This window comes from Camponotus vicinus, unplaced genomic scaffold (assembly GCF_025532165.1).
Source record: "Camponotus vicinus isolate PSW18456_S1 unplaced genomic scaffold, iyCamVici1.0 SCAF_5, whole genome shotgun sequence".
In the NCBI taxonomy this organism is placed as follows: domain Eukaryota; kingdom Metazoa; phylum Arthropoda; class Insecta; order Hymenoptera; family Formicidae; genus Camponotus; species Camponotus vicinus.
Window position 1 is genome coordinate 10,895,342 of NW_028141977.1, and position 19,195 is coordinate 10,914,536.

Genomic DNA, 19,195 nt, shown 5'->3' on the forward strand with positions numbered 1-19,195 from the left:
TTAAAAGTTAAATATATATAAAATAGATAAATTTTGCATAATGAATTGTTTTTCATCACATTTTTAACAACGAAAGCACAATACATATGATATAATATTACAAATAAAGTGCCTAAAAGTTTCAGAAAAGAAATCAAAAATTTTAAATATATATAAAGACTCAAATTTTTTAAAGTATATTTATAAAGTACTTATATATATATGTATATAAGGACTAAAATTTAAATATTATTTAGAAATAAATTGAAATTGTGTATAATATTTTCCACTAATCGCTTAATTTCCATTTTGTCAATAATTTTCTCAATTTCATTTAATTCAGACGTCATATTTAAGAGCGTGGTATAAGTAATTGCTACTTCAAAGTAAAGTTCTTTATAATAGTCGCGTCCTAATTCAGTATAATATTTTGAAAATAATGCACTAATATAATTATCCAACATTTCTGTTTGTTGTTTAATTATTTTTATCTGTTTACTTTTATTTCCTTCAAAATATGCATAATATGTGTAAGCTTTGGAAATGTAAAGTATTGTTTGCACTGGAGACATAAACTGATTTCCTAAAAAATACTGATTTCCTTTAATACAAAACATGTATACTACATTAAGCCATGTAAAAACATTTGCAAAAATTATTTTGACATCCTTGAGATTTGACACATATGTATCTGTGATATGATAATTACCAATGTTTTCTAGATCTTTTTCTAAGTCAACAAATGTTAGAGGTTTCATTAATTCTTCCTCTGACTTTGGATGAGATTCTGATTCTACGTTATTTGCCTCACAAGATTTATTACTTTTACACAGTATTAATCTTTCTCTTGATGAACGTAAAAACATAATACCATATATTGCCCAAGCTTTAGTGATAAATGTACGAGTTAATTTATATTGCTCAATACTCTTACAAGCTTTTGAACAATCCTGATCTATTAAAATTGATACATAATACATCGTTGTCATATAATCTGCAGCAGCAAGATGAATTTTGGCTTCCATAAAGCGATCATAATATAAAAAGTAAAAAGATAAATCAGTTGAGGCTTCAGCCCAATATATAAGCATGTGGTTTTCAGTTGAGTTTTCCATTATTTTCAGCTGTTTGTTCAATAAATTATGAACATATATTACAAATTTATGCATATTTATAGGTTGATGATAATACAGTTCACTCATATACTCTAAAGTCAACATATGACATTTAGTTAGAAGAATTTTGGAATTTATAATTTCATCTTTAGTATGATATAAGGCATCTATATTGAAAGGATCTGGATATTCATTTTCATCTTTTGTATAATTTAAATATAGTTCTAATGCTTCATCTAACAATGGATAACATTTCTCTAACTGTTGTAATTTTATATAAACTATATTTAAGTCAACACGTGCTTGGATAGCTGTCAAAATAACTTTATAGTGCAACTCTTTTCCTTCCAATAATTCTATACATTTAATAAGATGATATTTAGCAGCTTCTAAATTAATTTCTTTGTAAATATATATGCGACCTAAATTAAAATAAGCTATTGCAAGAGCTAAAATATCATCAAGTTGAATTTCCATTGAATTAATTACATAATTTTTAAATAAATTATTCATCTCGAATTTCCCCTCACTGATCATTTCCTTAATCCTTTTGGGAATTTTATTATTCATATAGAATTTTTCATACAGAAATTTTATCTCAAACGATGAATTTAGAATTTTTAGGTATTCTTCACTACCAATGAGAACATCGTCATTTTTACTTGCATTTGTTTCTTTCGTTTTTGTTGTTTCTGTTAAAAGTCGAAGTTAAAACATTATTCAATGGAATATATGATAGATCGTTTTGAATAGATTATTCTTATTTACATTACCAGATTTGCGTATCTGTTCGATGCGTTGTTCCAAGACCTTACGAGTAAAATCCAACATTGCTTATAATATATATGACACAAAAATTCCTCTTATTAACTCGTAAAATCGTGTTGTGCAAGATTGTCATATACGTTCAAAACTGATTGTTAATAAAAGATTCCCAGATAACTTGTCCGTTACTAATTTCCAACAAACGTTCAAAATACTTGAAATACAACAAAATAAACAGTTTTGCTTCATCCCTTTCTTCCGCGAAAGAGACTTAACGGAAAAAAGTGTAGCTAGTAAGAATTAGTTTTGCGCTTTTTATTCGTTTTTCCTAACTTTCCAACAAGAAAACAGTAAATAGATATATTCAATTGGTTATCGAATAAAGAACTTTTAAAGTTCGAAAGAATTTCTCTATTTGATACCTAATCACAACACGAGATCATATTATTGGGTATATATGAGTATCTTTTGCCACAGTATATAAAATACATAGACGGAACTTCGGTACTGAAGTAAGTTTAATTTAGGTCGCATATATATTTACAAAGAAATTAATTTAGAAGCTGCTAAATATCATCTTATTAAATGTATAGAATTATTGGAAGGAAAAGAGTTGCACTATAAAGTTATTTTGACAGCTATCTTAGCACGTGTTAACTTAAATAATAATCGATATTGATCGATATTGAAGTAATAAGAAGAGAAGAAAGATTTAAAAATAACATCGACATGATACCATTAAAGGCGATTAGACATAAATACACAAATATATCTATTTAATCTCAATTAAAGCAAAAATGTCCAAGTTATATTTAATATCACTAAAAATAATTATACGCATTAAAATTTTTCTTTTGTTAAATTTTTTACAAATAGTAATAAACAAATAATAAGTTATTTACCTCATGATTGCTCCGTCTTTTGATGCCGTCTCAAGCCTCCTTCTCTCATCTAACATTATGCTCTTTCATGTGATACTCACTGCAAAAATAATGAATTACAATTAGCGTGCACTCGAAAACAATTAATTACGATTACGCACATACTAATCATACTCAAATACAATTAATGATCGAAAGCACTTTGCACGCGACTTTAACAATGACATGTGACGTACATTCGATCGTAACAGGAAAATAACGAGGGAAAAGCGCGCAAAGATTGATACATTCGCTTGCGATATATATCTCTAGAAAACTAATTTCGTATCTCTAGAAAACTAATTTCGTATCTCTAGAAAACTAACTTCGTATGCGCGCGAAATCAACAGTCCTTTACGATCGCGGTATTTTGCAACGCGATTGAAAATGATTAAAATATGATTTTAATACATAACAAATAACAAGAGATAGAAATTTATATAAATCATTGTCTCATTATATATATACATATACATGAGACAATGATTTATATAGATTCCCATCGCTACCTACTTCCTACCTGATCTACTCCAATACATATAACAAACAACCGTCGCCTCGATATAATCATGCAATCGAATTAAATAAATTCATTGATACTCATTAATCCCTTGTATACTTTTGACGTCTTGTTTGACGTACTATATGTTTCGTGATTGCGTCTCAAAAACTAATGCAATACGCAGTACTATTGACCTATTTGCTGTCACCGCGCGAATGACAAGATGACGGCACGTAAAAGCGAGCAAAAATCGTTCTATTCCCATTCGGTTTCGACAATTTTTGCCATGTATTTCGGTTAGATTTGCAAATGGATAGAGTGGAGATGAGATAACTACCTGATATGACAGCAACCGAGAATAAAATTCACTTATATCACATAAGATCTTCATGATAAATCGCGAGAGAAAAATATTATTTTTTTAAAGAGAAGGAATAAATACACAAATTTGGAGAAACATCATCGTATACGAAATTTAAATCATAATGGAATGTCATTGTTGGCAAAATAATACGAAATAAATTAAAAATTTATTAGCATATACATTATCAACATGTTAATCGTATCATACTTTCTTTGGCAAGAATATACGCGTGATATATTAGCAAAATTCAGAAGTGCCTATTGAAATTTAAATAGAAGAAGATATATTAAAAATAATGAGCGAAGCGTGGCACAGTAAGACAGCGCACTAATCTACAAAGTCAATGGCCCTGGGTTCGATTCTCGAAGAATCGAAAAATTGCTTGCTCTCGGAAGGCAATGGTAAACCACCGAGGAAATCTTGCCAAGAAAATCGCTCTAATGTAGTCGTTCGGAATTGGCATTAAATTGTAGGTCCCATATACGTGTGATAATCTGGTGCGCAACACATGTATATGAAAAAGAGCGATCACCACACGTCGCTAGCGACGTTGGACTAAGAAGAAAATCTTAAAAACACATTGTGTATTTAGCTAAATTTAGCTTGTTCAAACAGAATAAGGTCAAACAGATTTTAATAAAACGTTGTAGATATTTAAATATCTTTGAAGAGCACCGGATAGAAACATTGAAAAAACACTTGACCCCGATAATCTGAGATCTTTAAGATAGATCCTGATTCCGCTTATCTCTTTGGCCCATCCTAAACTTGATTCAAACCCAAATTTTATTCAACATTGCAACATCAATAGCTCGAGATAACACTGCTTAAATAAAATTTATCAGTTATCAGTTGTTACCAGATGAACCATCGATGTAACATTTTTGTTCAATGATATCCGACAAAAATATTCGTCGTCGGATACATGTGGATGAGTTCCAAATAAAAATTACGCATTTAATTCGGTATATATTTATTAAAATCTAAAAATTTAATACTATATATTTTAGTTTTATATAAAACATTAATTTAGAGATTAAATTTGAATTTAAACTTCCAAATTTTAAATAAATCTTTTTTTTAGTTTTTATTTAAATAATTTATTTTAACAGATATGCTAATTTATTCGTCCGATTAATCTACTTTAGGAAGCACAGATATGCTTAGCGGTTAGGGACCTTATCTTATCGATGGTTATTTTAAAAAAATACTTTATATTTGATCCATCCGACAGAGTTAGTATAGAAGAAAACAATTCTGTATGTTTAAAGACGATATTTAGAAATTAATTTAGATATCGATGATCTTGATGAATTGACTCCTGCTTACTCCTATTCATGCAAATTTGAATAAAATTCTTAATTTTTAGATAACTATAGATAATTAACACCGTGTATTTATTCCATTAATCTGATCACGAATACTGTGAAGTTAAAATTATATTTAAAGTTGCCACAATACATTCACAAACAGTAATATTCCTAAAAGTTAAAAATCTTACATATGATGTTTCTTCGGATCTTGCATATTCAATCCTTTCAGTAAAATTTATCATGTATCAATAAGAGCAATCTTTTTTTACATTGCAGAAATGTTTCATGCAATCTCATCAAGTGTTTATACTTATTCCTATAGCTATTTAGTTCACATAATATTTAATTGCATTTGATTACACGAAATATTCAGCAATAAAAAGATACGTGGTTTGATTCGATAAATGTGAATCAAGATATTCGAATTAATTTATTCGTTATTGCATTATTTATATTTCTAATAAACTAATATATTATATTTGCGGTTATCGACTTCGCACGAACTATTAGGCGTAGATCTCTTGCGATTATAATTAAAATAATCATTGTTTACGACTTTCCATCAATACACTTTAAATTTATTCTTATTTAAAAAAAAAAACACGGATACAGTTCTCTTAATTATTTTTTTGCACATTCAAGCTATTATTACTTTCGATGCACGCGCAAATATATAAAGAAATTATATATTGAATTAGTAAGATTAATCACACACAACAACACGTTAATTTTATATTGGTATAACAGAGAATTTTTATAATTAACTGTCCGATATATTTTACACGGATCAGAGGATATGATCTCGTATACTTTTGTAACTTTTAATTGTACGTATAACTTCAAGATATCGGCTTATCAAGGCTCTTATTTTATTCTAGATCTTTACGCTAAGTCAGGTCCTTAAATTATGTTATAAAGATAGGAAAGTATAATTATTATTTTTAAATTACGTTATATATAATTTTTAGACAAAAAGTTTTATATGTTATTTTAAAGACAAAAAGTATTGTTATATGAATGTTCGAAGAAACTTACGAAAATATGTAAGACATATTTATGGATTAATCATGTTATGCGCCAATGAAGTGTGGGAATAGAAAAAACTCTTTCTTATCTCCACTTCATCTAACAGAGCATCGGGACTAGGGATCCCGTACGCTCCCGAGCACCCGAGCTTGTATTCTCGATAACAACGCTTTCGATAATATGCGAATCGAGAATTCAGCCTCACTAGCGGAAATGAAGGGGAACGACAGCAGATTTGCTTATCTCTAATGTAAACAATCGCATGTGATTATATACCGGATTTATATGCTACGGAAATAAAATTTAAGAAATGAAATATTAGAGTTTTTAAATTGCAATGTTTGTAAAATTTTATGATTTTACGTCATCTTGTTATATATAATTATATTCTTATGATATATATATGTGTGTGTGTGTGTGTGTGTGTATATTTGTGTGTGTGTGTATAAATATATATATATATATATATATATATATATATATATATATATATATATATATCATAAGAACATAATTGTATATGTATAACAAGATGACATAAAATCATAAAACTTAACAAGCATTGCAATTCAAAAGTTCTAATATTTTATTTCGTCACTAGCATAATAAAAAATCTACTATATGTCTTATAAATCTATTAATGGAATACACACATAATAAATAAATAGTGTAAAAATAATTTGATTGTATAAAAATCTTTATTTTTAAGTCTAAGTATTTTTCATTAAAAATCGTTTTATATAAATATCTTATTTTTATGTCTTTTATTTGTAACATGTATTTTAGTTTGTCTCAAAAAGTCATCTAATCTTATATAAATTAATAACTAAGTTAAATATATATAAAATAGAGAAATTTTTCATAATGAATTATGTTTTTTCATTACATTTATAACAAAGAAAGCATAATACATATGATATAACATTATAAATAAAAGATATGCCTAAAAGTTTCAGAAAAGAAATCTAAAATTTCAAATATACATAAAACGACTAAAATCTTTTAGTATATTAATTTAAAGTATATTGTGATAAAGTATATATATATATGTAAGGACTAAAATTTAAACATTTACAAATAAATTGAAATTGTATGTAACATTTGTCACTAATCGTTTCATTTCCATTCTCATTTCATCAGTAATTTTCTCAATTTCATTTAATTCAGATGTCATATTCAAAAGGGAGGAATAAGTAATTGCTAGCTCAAGGTAAAGTTCTTTAAAATATTTGTATCTTGGTAATGTATAACAAAATTTTGTAGATGTACTAATAAAATTCTCTAACATTTGTATTTGTTGTTTAATTATTATTATCTGTTTACTTTTACTTCCTTCAAAATATGCATAATATTTGTAAGCTTTGGAAATGTAAAGTATAGTTTGCACTCGAAACATAAACCAATCTCGTTCAAGATACTGATTTCCTTCACTATAAAACATGTTTACTGCATTAAGCCATCTTAAAACATTCGCAAAAATTATTTTGACATCTTTGAGATTAGACACATATGTATCTGTGATATGATAATTAACAATGTTCACTAGATCTTTTTCTAAGTCAACAAATGTTAGAGGTTTCATTAATTCTTCCTCTGACTTTAGATGAGATTCTGATTCTACGTTTTTACACTGTATTGATCTTTCTTTTGTGTGTGATGCACGTAAAAGCATAATACCATATATTGCCCAAAGTTTAGTGATAAATGTATGAATTAATTTATATTTATCACTATTCTTGCGAGATTCTGAATAATCCTGATTTGTTACAATTGATATATAATACATCGTTGTCATATAATCTGCAGCAGCAAGATGCATTTTGGCTTCTATAAAGCGATCATAATATAAAAAGTAAGCAGATAAATCAGTTGAAGCTTCAGCCCAATATATAAACATGTCTTTTTCAGTTGAGTTTTCCATTATTTTCAGCTGCTCGTTCAATAAATTATGAACATATATTACAAATTTATGCATATTTATAGGTTGATGATAATACAGTTCACTCATATACTCTAAAGTCAACATATGACATTTAGTTAGAAGAATTTTGGAATTTATAATTTCATCTTTAATGTGATATAAGGCATCTATATTGAAAGGATCTGGATATTCATTTTCATCTTTTGTATAATTTAAATATAGTTCTAATGCTTCATCTAACAATGGATAACATTTCTCTAACTGTTGTAATTTTATATAAACTATATTTAAGTCAACACGTGCTTGAATAGCTGTCAAAATAACTTTATAGTGCAACTCTTTCCCTTTCAATAATTTTATACATCTAGTAAGATGATATTTAGCAGCATCTAAATTAATTTCTTTACAAATATATATGCGACCTAAATTAAAATAAGCTATTGCAAGAGCTAAAATATCATCAAATTGAATTTTCATTGAATTAATTACATAATTTTTAAATAAATTATTCATCTCGAGTTTCCTCTTACTGATCATTTCCTTAGTCCTTTTGGGAATTTTATTACATTTTTCATATAGAAATTTGATCTCAAACGATGAATTTAGAATTTTTAGGTATTCTTCACTAACAACATCGTCATTTTTACTTGCATTTGTTTCTTTCGTTTTTGTTGTTTCTGTTAAAAGTCGAAGTTAAAACATTATTCAATGGAATATATGATAGATCGTTTTGAATAGATTATTCTTATTTACATTACCAGATTTGCGTATCTGTTCGATGCGATGTTCCAAGACCCCACGAATAAAATCTAACATTGCTTACAATATATGACACAAAAATTCCTCTTATTAACTCGTAAAATCGTGTTGTGCAAGATTGTCATATACGTTCAAAACTGATTGTTAATAAAAGATTCCCAGATAACTTGTCCGTTACTAATTTCCAACAAACGTTCAAAATACTTGAAATACAACAAAATAAACAGTTTTGCTTCATCCCTTTCTTCCGCGAAAGAGACTTAACGGAAAAAAGTGTAGCTAGTAAGAATTAGTTTTGCGCTTTTTATTCGTTTTTCCTAACTTTCCAACAAGAAAACAGTAAATAGATATATTCAATTGGTTATCGAATAGAGAACTTCTAAAATTCGAAGGAATTTCTCTATTTGATACCTAATCAGAACACGAGATCATATTATTGGGTATATATGAGTATCTTTTGCCACAGTATATAAAATACATAGACGGAACATCGGCCATCGATATTGAAACAATAAAAAGAAAAGAAAGATTTAGAAATAACATCGACATGATACCATTAAAGACGAGCCATAGATAAATTTTCGTCACGATCAAATGGGCATGATTTGTAAAATTATATTGTAGATATAATTTCTATATAACAAAATGTCAAGTAGTATTGAAATATTATTTATTTTTTTATTTTTCCACAATTATGCGCAAATATTTAAAGATGAAGGAATATAAAGCAATGAGCAGAAAGAGCAGGAGTAGAAACAGGATACGTTTCGCGATTGCATCTTGAAAATTAATGTAACGTGTAGCATTATTGACCTACTTATTCGACTATTATCGCGCGAACGACGAGATGATATCTCATAAATAATACGTCGCGTGTTGCTATATGTCGGATTTACGCTACAGAACCGCGAAAAATTATTAAAATACGATTTCAATTATTACTTACTCATCAATTAAATGTGTCGCAATTTAAAATTGATCCATCTGATGCTCATATTACTTCGATACCGACTCCAGAGTGAGATCAAAAGCGATGATTAGAGCGAAAAAATATAATTTATATATATATATATATATATATATATATATATATATATATATATATCGCATCGACTATATATAATATAAATTATTGATAATATTTGAGTTTCAATTAAAGGATGACTTTACTTTTTTAGCTTTTACGTCGAAATTAAAAAGCCTTTAATTTATCTCCTAGATGACTGCTGAATTTTCTCATAAATGTCATACATATCATAAGAATATAATTATACATATAACAAGATGGCATAAAATCATAAAACTTCACAAGCATTACAATTCAAAAAACTAATATTTTATTACATCGCTAACAAAATAAAAAATTTATTCTACTATTAATAGAGTACACACATATAGTATAAAAATAATTTGTATAAAAATTTTTATTTTTTAAGTCTGAATATTTTTCTTTAAAGAATTAGTTTTAAACCCTTTTTTTATGCCTTTTATTTGTAACATTTATTTTGGTTTGTCTCCAAAGAAATCATCTATTCTTATATAATTAATTACATGTTGAGTATATATAAAATGGAGAAAGTTTGCATAATGAATTGTGTTTCTTATTATATTCATTTATAATAAAAAAAGCACAATACATATGATATAATATTGCAAATAGAAGGCATGTGTAAAAATTTCAAATATATAAAGAGCTAAAATTTAAAAATATTTATAGATAAAAATAAAAATTGTGTATAATATTTCCCACTAATCGCTTAGTTTCCATTTCCATTTCGCCAGTAATTTTCTCAATTTCATTTAATTCAGATGTCATATTCAAGAGCGTGGAATAGGTAATTGCTAGTTCAAAGTAAAGATGTTTATAATATTGATATTCTTGTAATGTACTATATTTTGAAGATAATGCACTAATATAATTCTCCAACATTTTTGTTTGTTGTTTAATTACTTTTATCTGTTTACTTTTATTTCCTTCAAAATATGCATAATATTTGTAAGCTTTGGATATGCGAAGTATTGTTTGCACTTGAGGTATAAATTTATTTATTCCTTTAAAATACATGTATACTATATTAAGCCATCTTAAAACATTCGCAAAAATTATTTTGACATCCTTGAGATTTGACACATATGTATCTGTGATATGATAATTACCAATGTTTTCTAGATCTTTTTCTAAGTCAACAAATGTTAGAGGTTTCATTAATTCTTCCTCTGACTTTGGATGAGATTCTGATTCTACGTTATTTGCCTCGCAAAATCTATTACCTTCAAACTGTAGTAATCTTTCTTTTGATGAACGTAAAAACATAATACGATACACTGCCCAAAGATGAATGATGAATGTATAAACTAGATGATATTTATTATTTGCACGAGAGTTTGCATCCTGATCTATTACAATCAGTGCATAATACATCAATGTCATATATTCTGCAGCAGCAAGATGAATTTTGGCTTCTATAAAGCGATCATAATATAAAAAATAAATAGATAAATCAGTTGAAGCTTTAGCCCAATATATGAACATATCATTTTCAGTTGAATTTTCTATTGATTTCAGTTGCTTGTTCATTAAATTATGAACGTATATTACAAATTTATGCATATTTCTAGGTTGAATGTAATATAATTGTATCATATGCTTTAAAGTTACTATATGCCATGTAGTTAGATGAATTTTGGAGTTTATTATTTCTTTACTATGATATAAGGCACCTATATTGAAAGGATCAGGATATTCATCTTCGTTCTTTGTATAATTTAAATATAGTTCTAATGCTTCATCTAACAATGGATAACATTTCTCTAACTGTTGTAATTTTATATAAACTATATTTAAGTCAACACGTGCTTGGATAGCTGTCAAAATAACTTTACAGTGCAGCTCTTTTCCCTTCAATAATTCTATATATTTCATAAGATGATCTTCAGCAGCTTTTAAATTAACTTCTTTGTGAGTATAAATATTACCTAAATTAAAATAAGCTACTGCAAGAGCTACAATATCATCAAATCCAATTTCTGTTGAAGTAGTTACAAAATTTTCAAATAAATTATTCACTTTGACTTCTATCTCACTGATCATTTCCTTAGTCATTTTGGGAACTTTACATTTTTCATACAGAAATTTTACTTTCAATGATGAAATTAGGACTTCTAGATATTTTTCACTAACAATGAAAGCATCTGCATTCTTGCTTGTATTTGTTTCTTTTTCTTTTGTTGTTTCTGTTAAAAGTCAACGTTAAAAGATTATTCAATAGAATATATGATAGATCATTATGAATAGATTATTCTTATTTACATTACCAGATTTGTATATTTGTTTGATGCGATGATCCATGATTTTGGAAATAAATTCAAACATTGCTTACAATATATTTGATTAAAAAAATCTTGTTATTAACTCGTCAAATTGATTATGGATAAAGGATTTTCAGATAACCTATCCGTTACTAATTTTCAACACACACAACATCCAAAATATTCAAAATACAAAAAAAGTAAACAGTTTTGCATCATCTTCTTTTTTCCTCGAAAGAAATTTAACGAAAAAATAGGGCTAGCCAGAATTAGTTTTGCGCTCTTTATTCGTTGTTTCCATTGCTTTCCAACAAGAAAACACAACTAAACACTGTGTCAATTGATTATTGATTAGAAAATTCAACGTTTGGAAGAAATTTCTTTATTCAATACCTGATCATAGCAAAAGGTTATGTAATTGGATTAAGTTTATATTTTTTGCCACAGCACATAAAATACATGGACGGAACATTAGCCATTAATATTGGAGCAATAACAAGCCGAAAGATAAAGACCCTTTAATAAGGGACTGGCTATCAGGAGACCGCTTTTAATTGGTTCGCCATTTTTCCTTAACTCCCGCTTATATTCAAATTTTAATTACTTTATTTTGACCGTAAATGATACTTAATAATAAATATTATAAATTACAATAATAAGTATTAGGGATTGTAATAATAAATTTTATAGTATTTCTATAATAAAATAAATATAGGAATTCTAAAAAATTTTTATTTCAAACAGAATAGCAAAAAGCGATAACTCAAATACTTCATGTAGTATCGTTTTCATTTATATATATAAATTATTTGAATTATTATATGATTTAATAATTGTAAACTTTTTATTATAATTTAATAAATTATAATGTGTTAGCGATAAAAGGTAAGTAAAATTTTTATATTTTAAAATAAGATTAATAAACATGTATTTATATGAATATTTTTCGGAATATATTTAACGGAATATATTTCGTGCTTTCTTTATATATATATATATATATATATATACAGGGTGTTTCATTTTAATCCGACCAGTCGAATATCTCGAAAACCAAGCTCGGGAGAGAAAAATATTTCAGACAAAAGTTGTTTGGTTTCGAGGGGGCCATAAGATGGTGACAATGATTTGACCTTGAACAGTCATTTGAAGGTCACATAAAGGTCACCTTAAATTTCTTAAATGGAATACCCTATATATTTTTGCACATTCTTGTAGCTGACATCGAGAGCTTTCCAAAACACTATAATTAAGTACCTTTTCGTTAAGTACTTTTTGAGTTATGAGGCTTGAAATAATTTCTTAATTCTACATAAACCGTAAAATATCTAGTAAAATATTCATTTTTCGATTATCTTACCTTAATACTTTTACGTACAAAATAATGAGAGGAATCAATTGGTGTAAAGAAAACACATAGTTGTTTTGAAGAAAAAATATGTAATTTGCAATTAACAATTCCATATTTTTTCTTAAAAACAACTATGTGTTTTTTTTACACCAATTGATTCCTCTCATTATTTTGTACATAAAAGTATTAAGGTAAAATAATCGAAAAGTGAATATTTTACAAGATATTTTACGGTTTATGTAAAATTAAGAAATTATTTCAACCCTCATAACTCAAAAAGTACTTAACGAAAAGGTACTTAATGATAGTGTTTTGGAAAGCTCTCGATGTCAGCTACAAGAGTGTGCAAAAATATATAGGGTGTTCCATTTAAAAAAATTGAAGTGACCTTCACGTGACCTTCAAATGACTCTTCAAGGTCAAACCAATGATACCATCTTATGGCCCCCTCGAAACCAAACAACTTTTGTCTGAAATATTTTTCTCTCCAGGGCTTGGTTTTCGAGATATTCGACTGGTCGGATTAAAATGAAACACCCTGTATATATATATATATGTACATGCAAATTATCTTAAAATCGATTGTTGTTTAACAAATTTGTGAAGTCGTATTGTGGATATAATTTCCTTTTAACAAAATCGTCGAGTAGTATTGAAATAAAATTATTTATTTTTTTATTTTTCATCAGCAGTATGGTACGCAAATATTTAGAAATGAAGGAATATATAGATACATATATTGTATCTATAAAAATGATAAAATTATACGAATAAAATATAAAATTATATAATAAATTGTATAAAAATTTTCATATGAAGCCTGAGTAATTCGTTTCTTTAAAAATACTTTAATAAACATCTTTTACTTATGCCTTTTATTTGTAACATTTATTTTGGTTTGTTTCTAAAAAAAGTCATCTAATCTTATATGCATTAATTACGTGTTAAATATATGAATATAAAATAGAAAAATTTTGCATAATGAATTGTGTTTTTTTAATATATTCATACAAAGAAAGCACAATACATGTAATATAAGATTACAAGTAGAAGACATAAAAGTTTCAGAAAAGAAATCTAAAAATTCAAATATGTAAAATGAGCTAAGATTTAAGATAAATTTGTAAATAAATTAAATTTGTGTATAATATTTGTCACTAATTGTTTCATTTCCATTCTCATTTCATCAGTAATTTCCTCAATTTCATCTAATTCTTCAGACGTCAAATCCAAGAGCGTGGAATAAGTAATTGCTAGTTCAAAATTAAGTTTTTTAAAATAATGATATTCTGGTACTGTAGTATATTTTGAAGATATTGTACTAATAAAATCCTCCAACATTTCTATTTGTTGTTTAATTATTTTTATCTGTTTACTTTTACTTCCTTCAAAATATACATAATATTTGTATGCTTTGGATATGCAAAGTACTATTTGCACTTGAGGTATAAATTGATTGTTTTTATTAAAATGCACATATACTTCATCAAGCCATTTTAACACATTCTGAAAAATTATCTTAACATCATCAAGATTAGACACATATGTATCTGTGATGTGATATCTAATAATGTTTTTTAAACCTTTTTCTAATTCAACAAATGTTAGAGGTTTCATTATTTCTTTCTCTGACTTCGAATGAGATTTTGATTCTATGTTATTTGCCTCAAAAGATTTATTACTTTCGTGCTGTAGTAATCTTTCTTTTGATGAACGTAAAAGCATAATACCATACATTGCCCAAAGTTGATTGATGAATATATAGACTATACCATACGTATCAATTTTTTCTTGAGATTTTGCAACATCTGGATCTGTTAATATCAATGTATAATACATCATTGTCATATATTCTGCAGCAGCAAGATGAATTTTAGCTTCCATGAGACGATTAGAATATAAAAAGTAAATAGATAAATCAGCTGAGGCTTCAGCCCAACATAAGAACATGTGATTTTCAGTCGGGTCTTTTATTGTTTTCAGCTGCTCGTTCAATAAATTATGAACATATATTACAAATTTGTGCATATTTGTAGGTTGAAAGCAATACAATTCTTCCATATACTTTAAAGTTAATATATGACATTTAATCAGATTAATTTTAGAGTTTTCTTTGTTAGGTAAAAAGATATGTACGTTAAGAGGATCTGGATAATCATCTTCCTTTGTATAATTTAAATATAGTTCTAATGCTTTATCTAATAATGAATAATTCTCTAATGAACAATTGTCTAACTGTTGTAATTTTCTCCAAATCTCATGTAGGTAGATATGTGCATAGATAGCTGTCAAAATAAATTTATAGTGCTGCTCTTCTCCCTCCAATAATCCCAAGCAATTAATAAGATAATCTTTAGCAACATTTAAATTACCTTCTTTGTAAAGATATATTCGACCTAAATTAATATGAGCCATTGCAAGAACTACAATTTCATCATCAAATCCAATTTCTGAAGTAATTGCAACATTTTCAAATAAATTATTTATCTTGACTTCCAGCTGATTCATCATTTTCTTAACTCTTTTGGGAATTTTACTTTTTTCATACAGCAAATTTATTTCTCTCAATAAATTTATAACTTCTTGGTATCTTTCACTAACAATGAAAGCATCGGCATTCTTGCTTGTGTATGTTTCTTCCTCTTTTGTTGTTTCTGCTAAAAGTTAAAGTTTAGAAAAATGTTTTTAATAAGTAAAAAATGTTTAGTAAATAAAAGATAATTCAATGAAATATGTGACAGATCGTTTTGAATAGATTCATATCCACATTACCAGATTTGTGTATCTGTTCGATGCGATGTTCCATGACTTTTTTAACAAAGGCCAACATTTTGCTTACAATTATATGTATTTGATTAAAAAATTCCTCTTATCAACTTGTAAAATCGTGTTGCACAAAATTGTCATATATGTTCAAAATTGATTATGGATAAAGGATTCTCAAATAATTTATCCGTTACTAACTTCCAACACAAACGTCCAAAATATTCAAAATACAAAAATAAAATGTACAAAGAAACCTAATGAAAAAAAACGGGTCTATATGTTTTGCGCTCTTTATTCGTTGCTTCTATTGCTTTCCAACAAGAAAACATAACTAAACACTGCGTCAATTGATTATTCATTAGAAAATTCCTAACATTTGGAAGAAATTTCTTTATTTAATACCACTGTTTAATACCTAATGACAGCAAAAGGTTATTATAAGTGGATTAGGTTTATATTTCTTGCCAGAGCGCATAAAATACATAGATGGAACATTAGTCATTAATATTGGAGCAATGACAAGGCGAAGGATAGAGTTAATAAGGGACTGAAGCCCCTTGCACAATGCTAGGCAACAGGCAATAAGAACAGAAATAATATCTATTCTCTGCTCCTATTGGCGAATATTTTCTGTTCCGCGTATTTATTGGTGAATAGTTTCTATTCCTTATTTCTATTGCCTGTTGCCTAGCATTGTGCAAGGGGCTTGACTATCAGGAAATCGCTTTTAATCGGTCCGCCATTTTTCCTTAACTCTCGCTCACATTCAAATTTCATAGCGTTTTCGACTTGTCGGGTTCAATCGCTCCGGAGTAGTTTATTAGACGTTACTGATCAATCACAGTCATTCATCTGAAGAATATATGGTTACATTCTTCAAAAGAATGGCTGTGATTGGTCAATAACGTCTAGTAAACTACCCTGGAGCGATTGAACCCGACAAGTCGAAAACGCTATTAATTACTTTATTTTGACCGTAAATGATATTTAATAATAAACAGTGTTTTCCGTTATCTGGATAAAATTATCTAGATTTTCATCTAGATGCAATTATTGTTTATTTTATCTTTTATCTATATAATTCAAGTTTGTGGTATCTTTATCTGTATCTCAGATATAAGAAAAGTGATATCTTTTATTAAAACACATAAGATAATGTAATCAGTGTGCACTGAGTACAATTTTTCCAAACCATAGCAATTTACCGGCCGGCTACTCTAATCGGTCAATTTCAACATTTCAATCATAATCGAGCCCGCGGCCTATAGTGTAATACGGATTTAAAAGCGTTCCACTTAATGATCGCGGCACTCGTAAACATAATGGCCCATATTCTGAATCCTCTTTTATCGATAAAAGTGCTCCTAAAAGCGGTCTGTAACCAATCAGAAGGCTTATATGCCACTTTTAGAGGCACTTTTATCGATAAAAGAGGATTCAGAATATGGGCCAATGTGTCTTTGTTTAACTTTTAGCGAACAACAAGGATACGATGATTTTGCGAGCGTTGCGATTGTTAAGTGGAACGTAGCCATAATCACATTGGTCGATTGACATTGGCCCATATTCTGAATCCTCTTTTATCGATAAAAGTGCTCCTAAAAGCGGCCTGTAGCCAATCAGAAGGCTTATATGCCACTTTTAGAGGCACTTTTATTGATAAAAGAGGATTCAGAATATGGGCCATTGACATTGTAGACACGGCCTATACTCGTTATTATTGTCAAATGAATACATGCTTATTTTCTGTAATTTTTTTGTCTCGAGTGTATTATTTTTATATATCCTAAATTGTCTTAAATATTATCTTAAAAGTATCTAGATAAAATATTTAACTAATACATCTTTTATCTAGATACACTCAAACCGAATTATCTTTATTTTATCTGAGATACATGACTATATGATTTATCTAATCTGTATCTAGATTATTTTAAATTATCTAAGCGCAACACTGATAATAAATATTATAAATTACAATAATAAGTATTAGAGATTGTAATAATAAATTTTATAGTATTTCTATAATAAAATAAATATTACAAAAATTCTGAAAAATTTTAATTTCAAACGGAACTAGCAAAAAGCAAAAACTCAAATACTTTATGTATAGTATCGTTTTTATTTATATATAAATTACTTAAATCATTATAATTTACGTGAATAATTACGTGAATTTTTTAATACAATTTAATAAATTATGATATTTTATTATCTATAAAATATTAGATATAAGATAATATTAGATATAAATATAGATAAAATTTTTATATTTTAAAATAAGATCGATATACATGTATTTATATGACTTTTTCGGAATATATTTAACGCTCGTCCTTTCTTTATATATATATATATATATATATATATATATATATATATATATATATATATATATATGTGTGTGTGTGTGTGTGTGTGTACATGCAAATTACCTTAAAATAATCGATTGTTGTTTAACAAATTTGTAAAGTCGTATTGTGGGTATAATTTCCTTTTAACAAAAATGTCGAGTAGTATTGAAATAAAATTTATTTTTTATTTTTTATCAGCAGTGTGGTGCGGAAATATTTAGAAATGAAGGAATATATATAGATATATAGATTGTATAATTTGATAAAATTATACAAATAAAATATAAAAATTATACAGTAAATTGTATAAAAATTTTCATTTTTAAGTCCGAGTATTTCATTCCTTTAAAAATACTTTAATGAACATTTATTTATGCCTTCTATTTATATTGGTTTGTCTCCAAAAGTCATCTATTCTTATATACATTAATTACATGTTAAGTATATAAAAAATAGAGAAATTGTGCATAATGAATTGTGTTTTTATTATATACATTTATAACAAAGAAAGCACAATACGTGATATAAGATTACAAATAGAAGACGTACATAAAAGTTGCGGAAAAGAAATCTAAAATTCAAATATATAAAAAGAGCAAAAATTTAAGATATATTTATAAATAAATCAAAATTGTGTATAATATTTGTCACTAACTGTTTAATTTCCATTCTCATTTTGTCAGTAATTTCCTCAATTTCATTTAATTCTTCAGACCACGTATCCAAAAGCGTGGAATAAGTAATTGCAAGT

General features: G+C 27.1%; 4 protein-coding genes across 15 annotated transcripts in view; all 4 read right to left on the minus strand.

Annotated features, from left to right (window-relative positions):
• Nucleotides 1-12,580, minus strand: part of LOC145971543 (KIF-binding protein-like) — a 50,375-nt gene extending 37,795 nt beyond the window's left edge. For 2 of the 4 annotated variants that reach the window (XM_083099302.1, XM_083099304.1), the window contains exons 1-2: nt 12,367-12,580; nt 2,762-2,840 (exon numbers count right to left, since the gene is read on the minus strand). Coding sequence is in view for 2 of the 4 variants with exons in the window: in XM_083099298.1 (XP_082955424.1) it covers nt 10,376-11,898; nt 11,980-12,037 (1,581 nt within the window). In the remaining 2 variants the exon portion in view is untranslated. Of the gene's footprint in view, nt 1-2,761; nt 2,841-10,016; nt 11,899-11,974 lie in introns of those variants that run through there. The other 2 variants (XM_083099298.1, XM_083099299.1) reach the window with 2 other exon arrangements.
• LOC145971802 (KIF-binding protein-like) lies at nt 222-2,364 on the minus strand. Its single transcript, XM_083099862.1, has 2 exons — nt 1,868-2,364; nt 222-1,786 (listed from the first exon to the last, which is right to left on the minus strand). Exons 1-2 carry the CDS (start codon nt 1,923-1,925, stop codon nt 222-224), a joined length of 1,623 nt encoding a protein of 540 aa, XP_082955988.1. The 5' UTR covers nt 1,926-2,364.
• LOC145971545 (KIF-binding protein-like) lies at nt 6,934-8,735 on the minus strand. The gene has a single exon (XM_083099306.1). The coding sequence runs from the start codon at nt 8,440-8,442 to the stop codon at nt 7,048-7,050; it is 1,395 nt and encodes a 464-aa protein (XP_082955432.1). The 5' UTR covers nt 8,443-8,735; the 3' UTR covers nt 6,934-7,047.
• Nucleotides 12,581-13,822: 1,242 nt separating the features above from the next.
• Nucleotides 13,823-16,604, minus strand: LOC145971541 (KIF-binding protein-like). Of its 9 annotated transcripts, XM_083099297.1 has the most exons (4): nt 16,097-16,591; nt 15,697-15,981; nt 15,097-15,138; nt 13,823-14,577 (listed from the first exon to the last, which is right to left on the minus strand). In XM_083099297.1, exons 1-4 carry the CDS (start codon nt 16,152-16,154, stop codon nt 14,435-14,437), a joined length of 528 nt encoding a protein of 175 aa, XP_082955423.1. In that variant the 5' UTR covers nt 16,155-16,591; the 3' UTR covers nt 13,823-14,434. The 9 variants fall into 9 exon arrangements, with proteins under 9 accessions (XP_082955423.1, XP_082955417.1, XP_082955422.1 ...); XM_083099291.1 differs by having other exon boundaries at nt 14,701-15,981; nt 16,097-16,599; XM_083099296.1 differs by having other exon boundaries at nt 13,823-15,138; nt 16,097-16,598.
• Nucleotides 16,605-19,195: the final 2,591 nt, after the last annotated feature.

Bases quoted from the DNA above. Each gene is read 5' to 3' on its own strand.
- LOC145971545 (XM_083099306.1), bottom strand. From the start codon at position 8,442: ATGATCAGTAAGAGGAAACTCGAGATGAATAATTTATTTAAAAATTAT.
- LOC145971802 (XM_083099862.1), bottom strand. From the start codon at position 1,925: ATGTTGGATTTTACTCGTAAGGTCTTGGAACAACGCATCGAACAGATA. The intron at 1,787-1,867 runs GTAATGTAAATA...GACTTTTAACAG, and splicing joins CGAACAGATACGCAAATCTG to AAACAACAAAAACGAAAGAA.
- LOC145971541 (XM_083099289.1), bottom strand. From the start codon at position 16,154: ATGTTGGCCTTTGTTAAAAAAGTCATGGAACATCGCATCGAACAGATA. The intron at 15,982-16,096 runs GTAATGTGGATA...TTTAACTTTTAG, and splicing joins CGAACAGATACACAAATCTG to CAGAAACAACAAAAGAGGAA.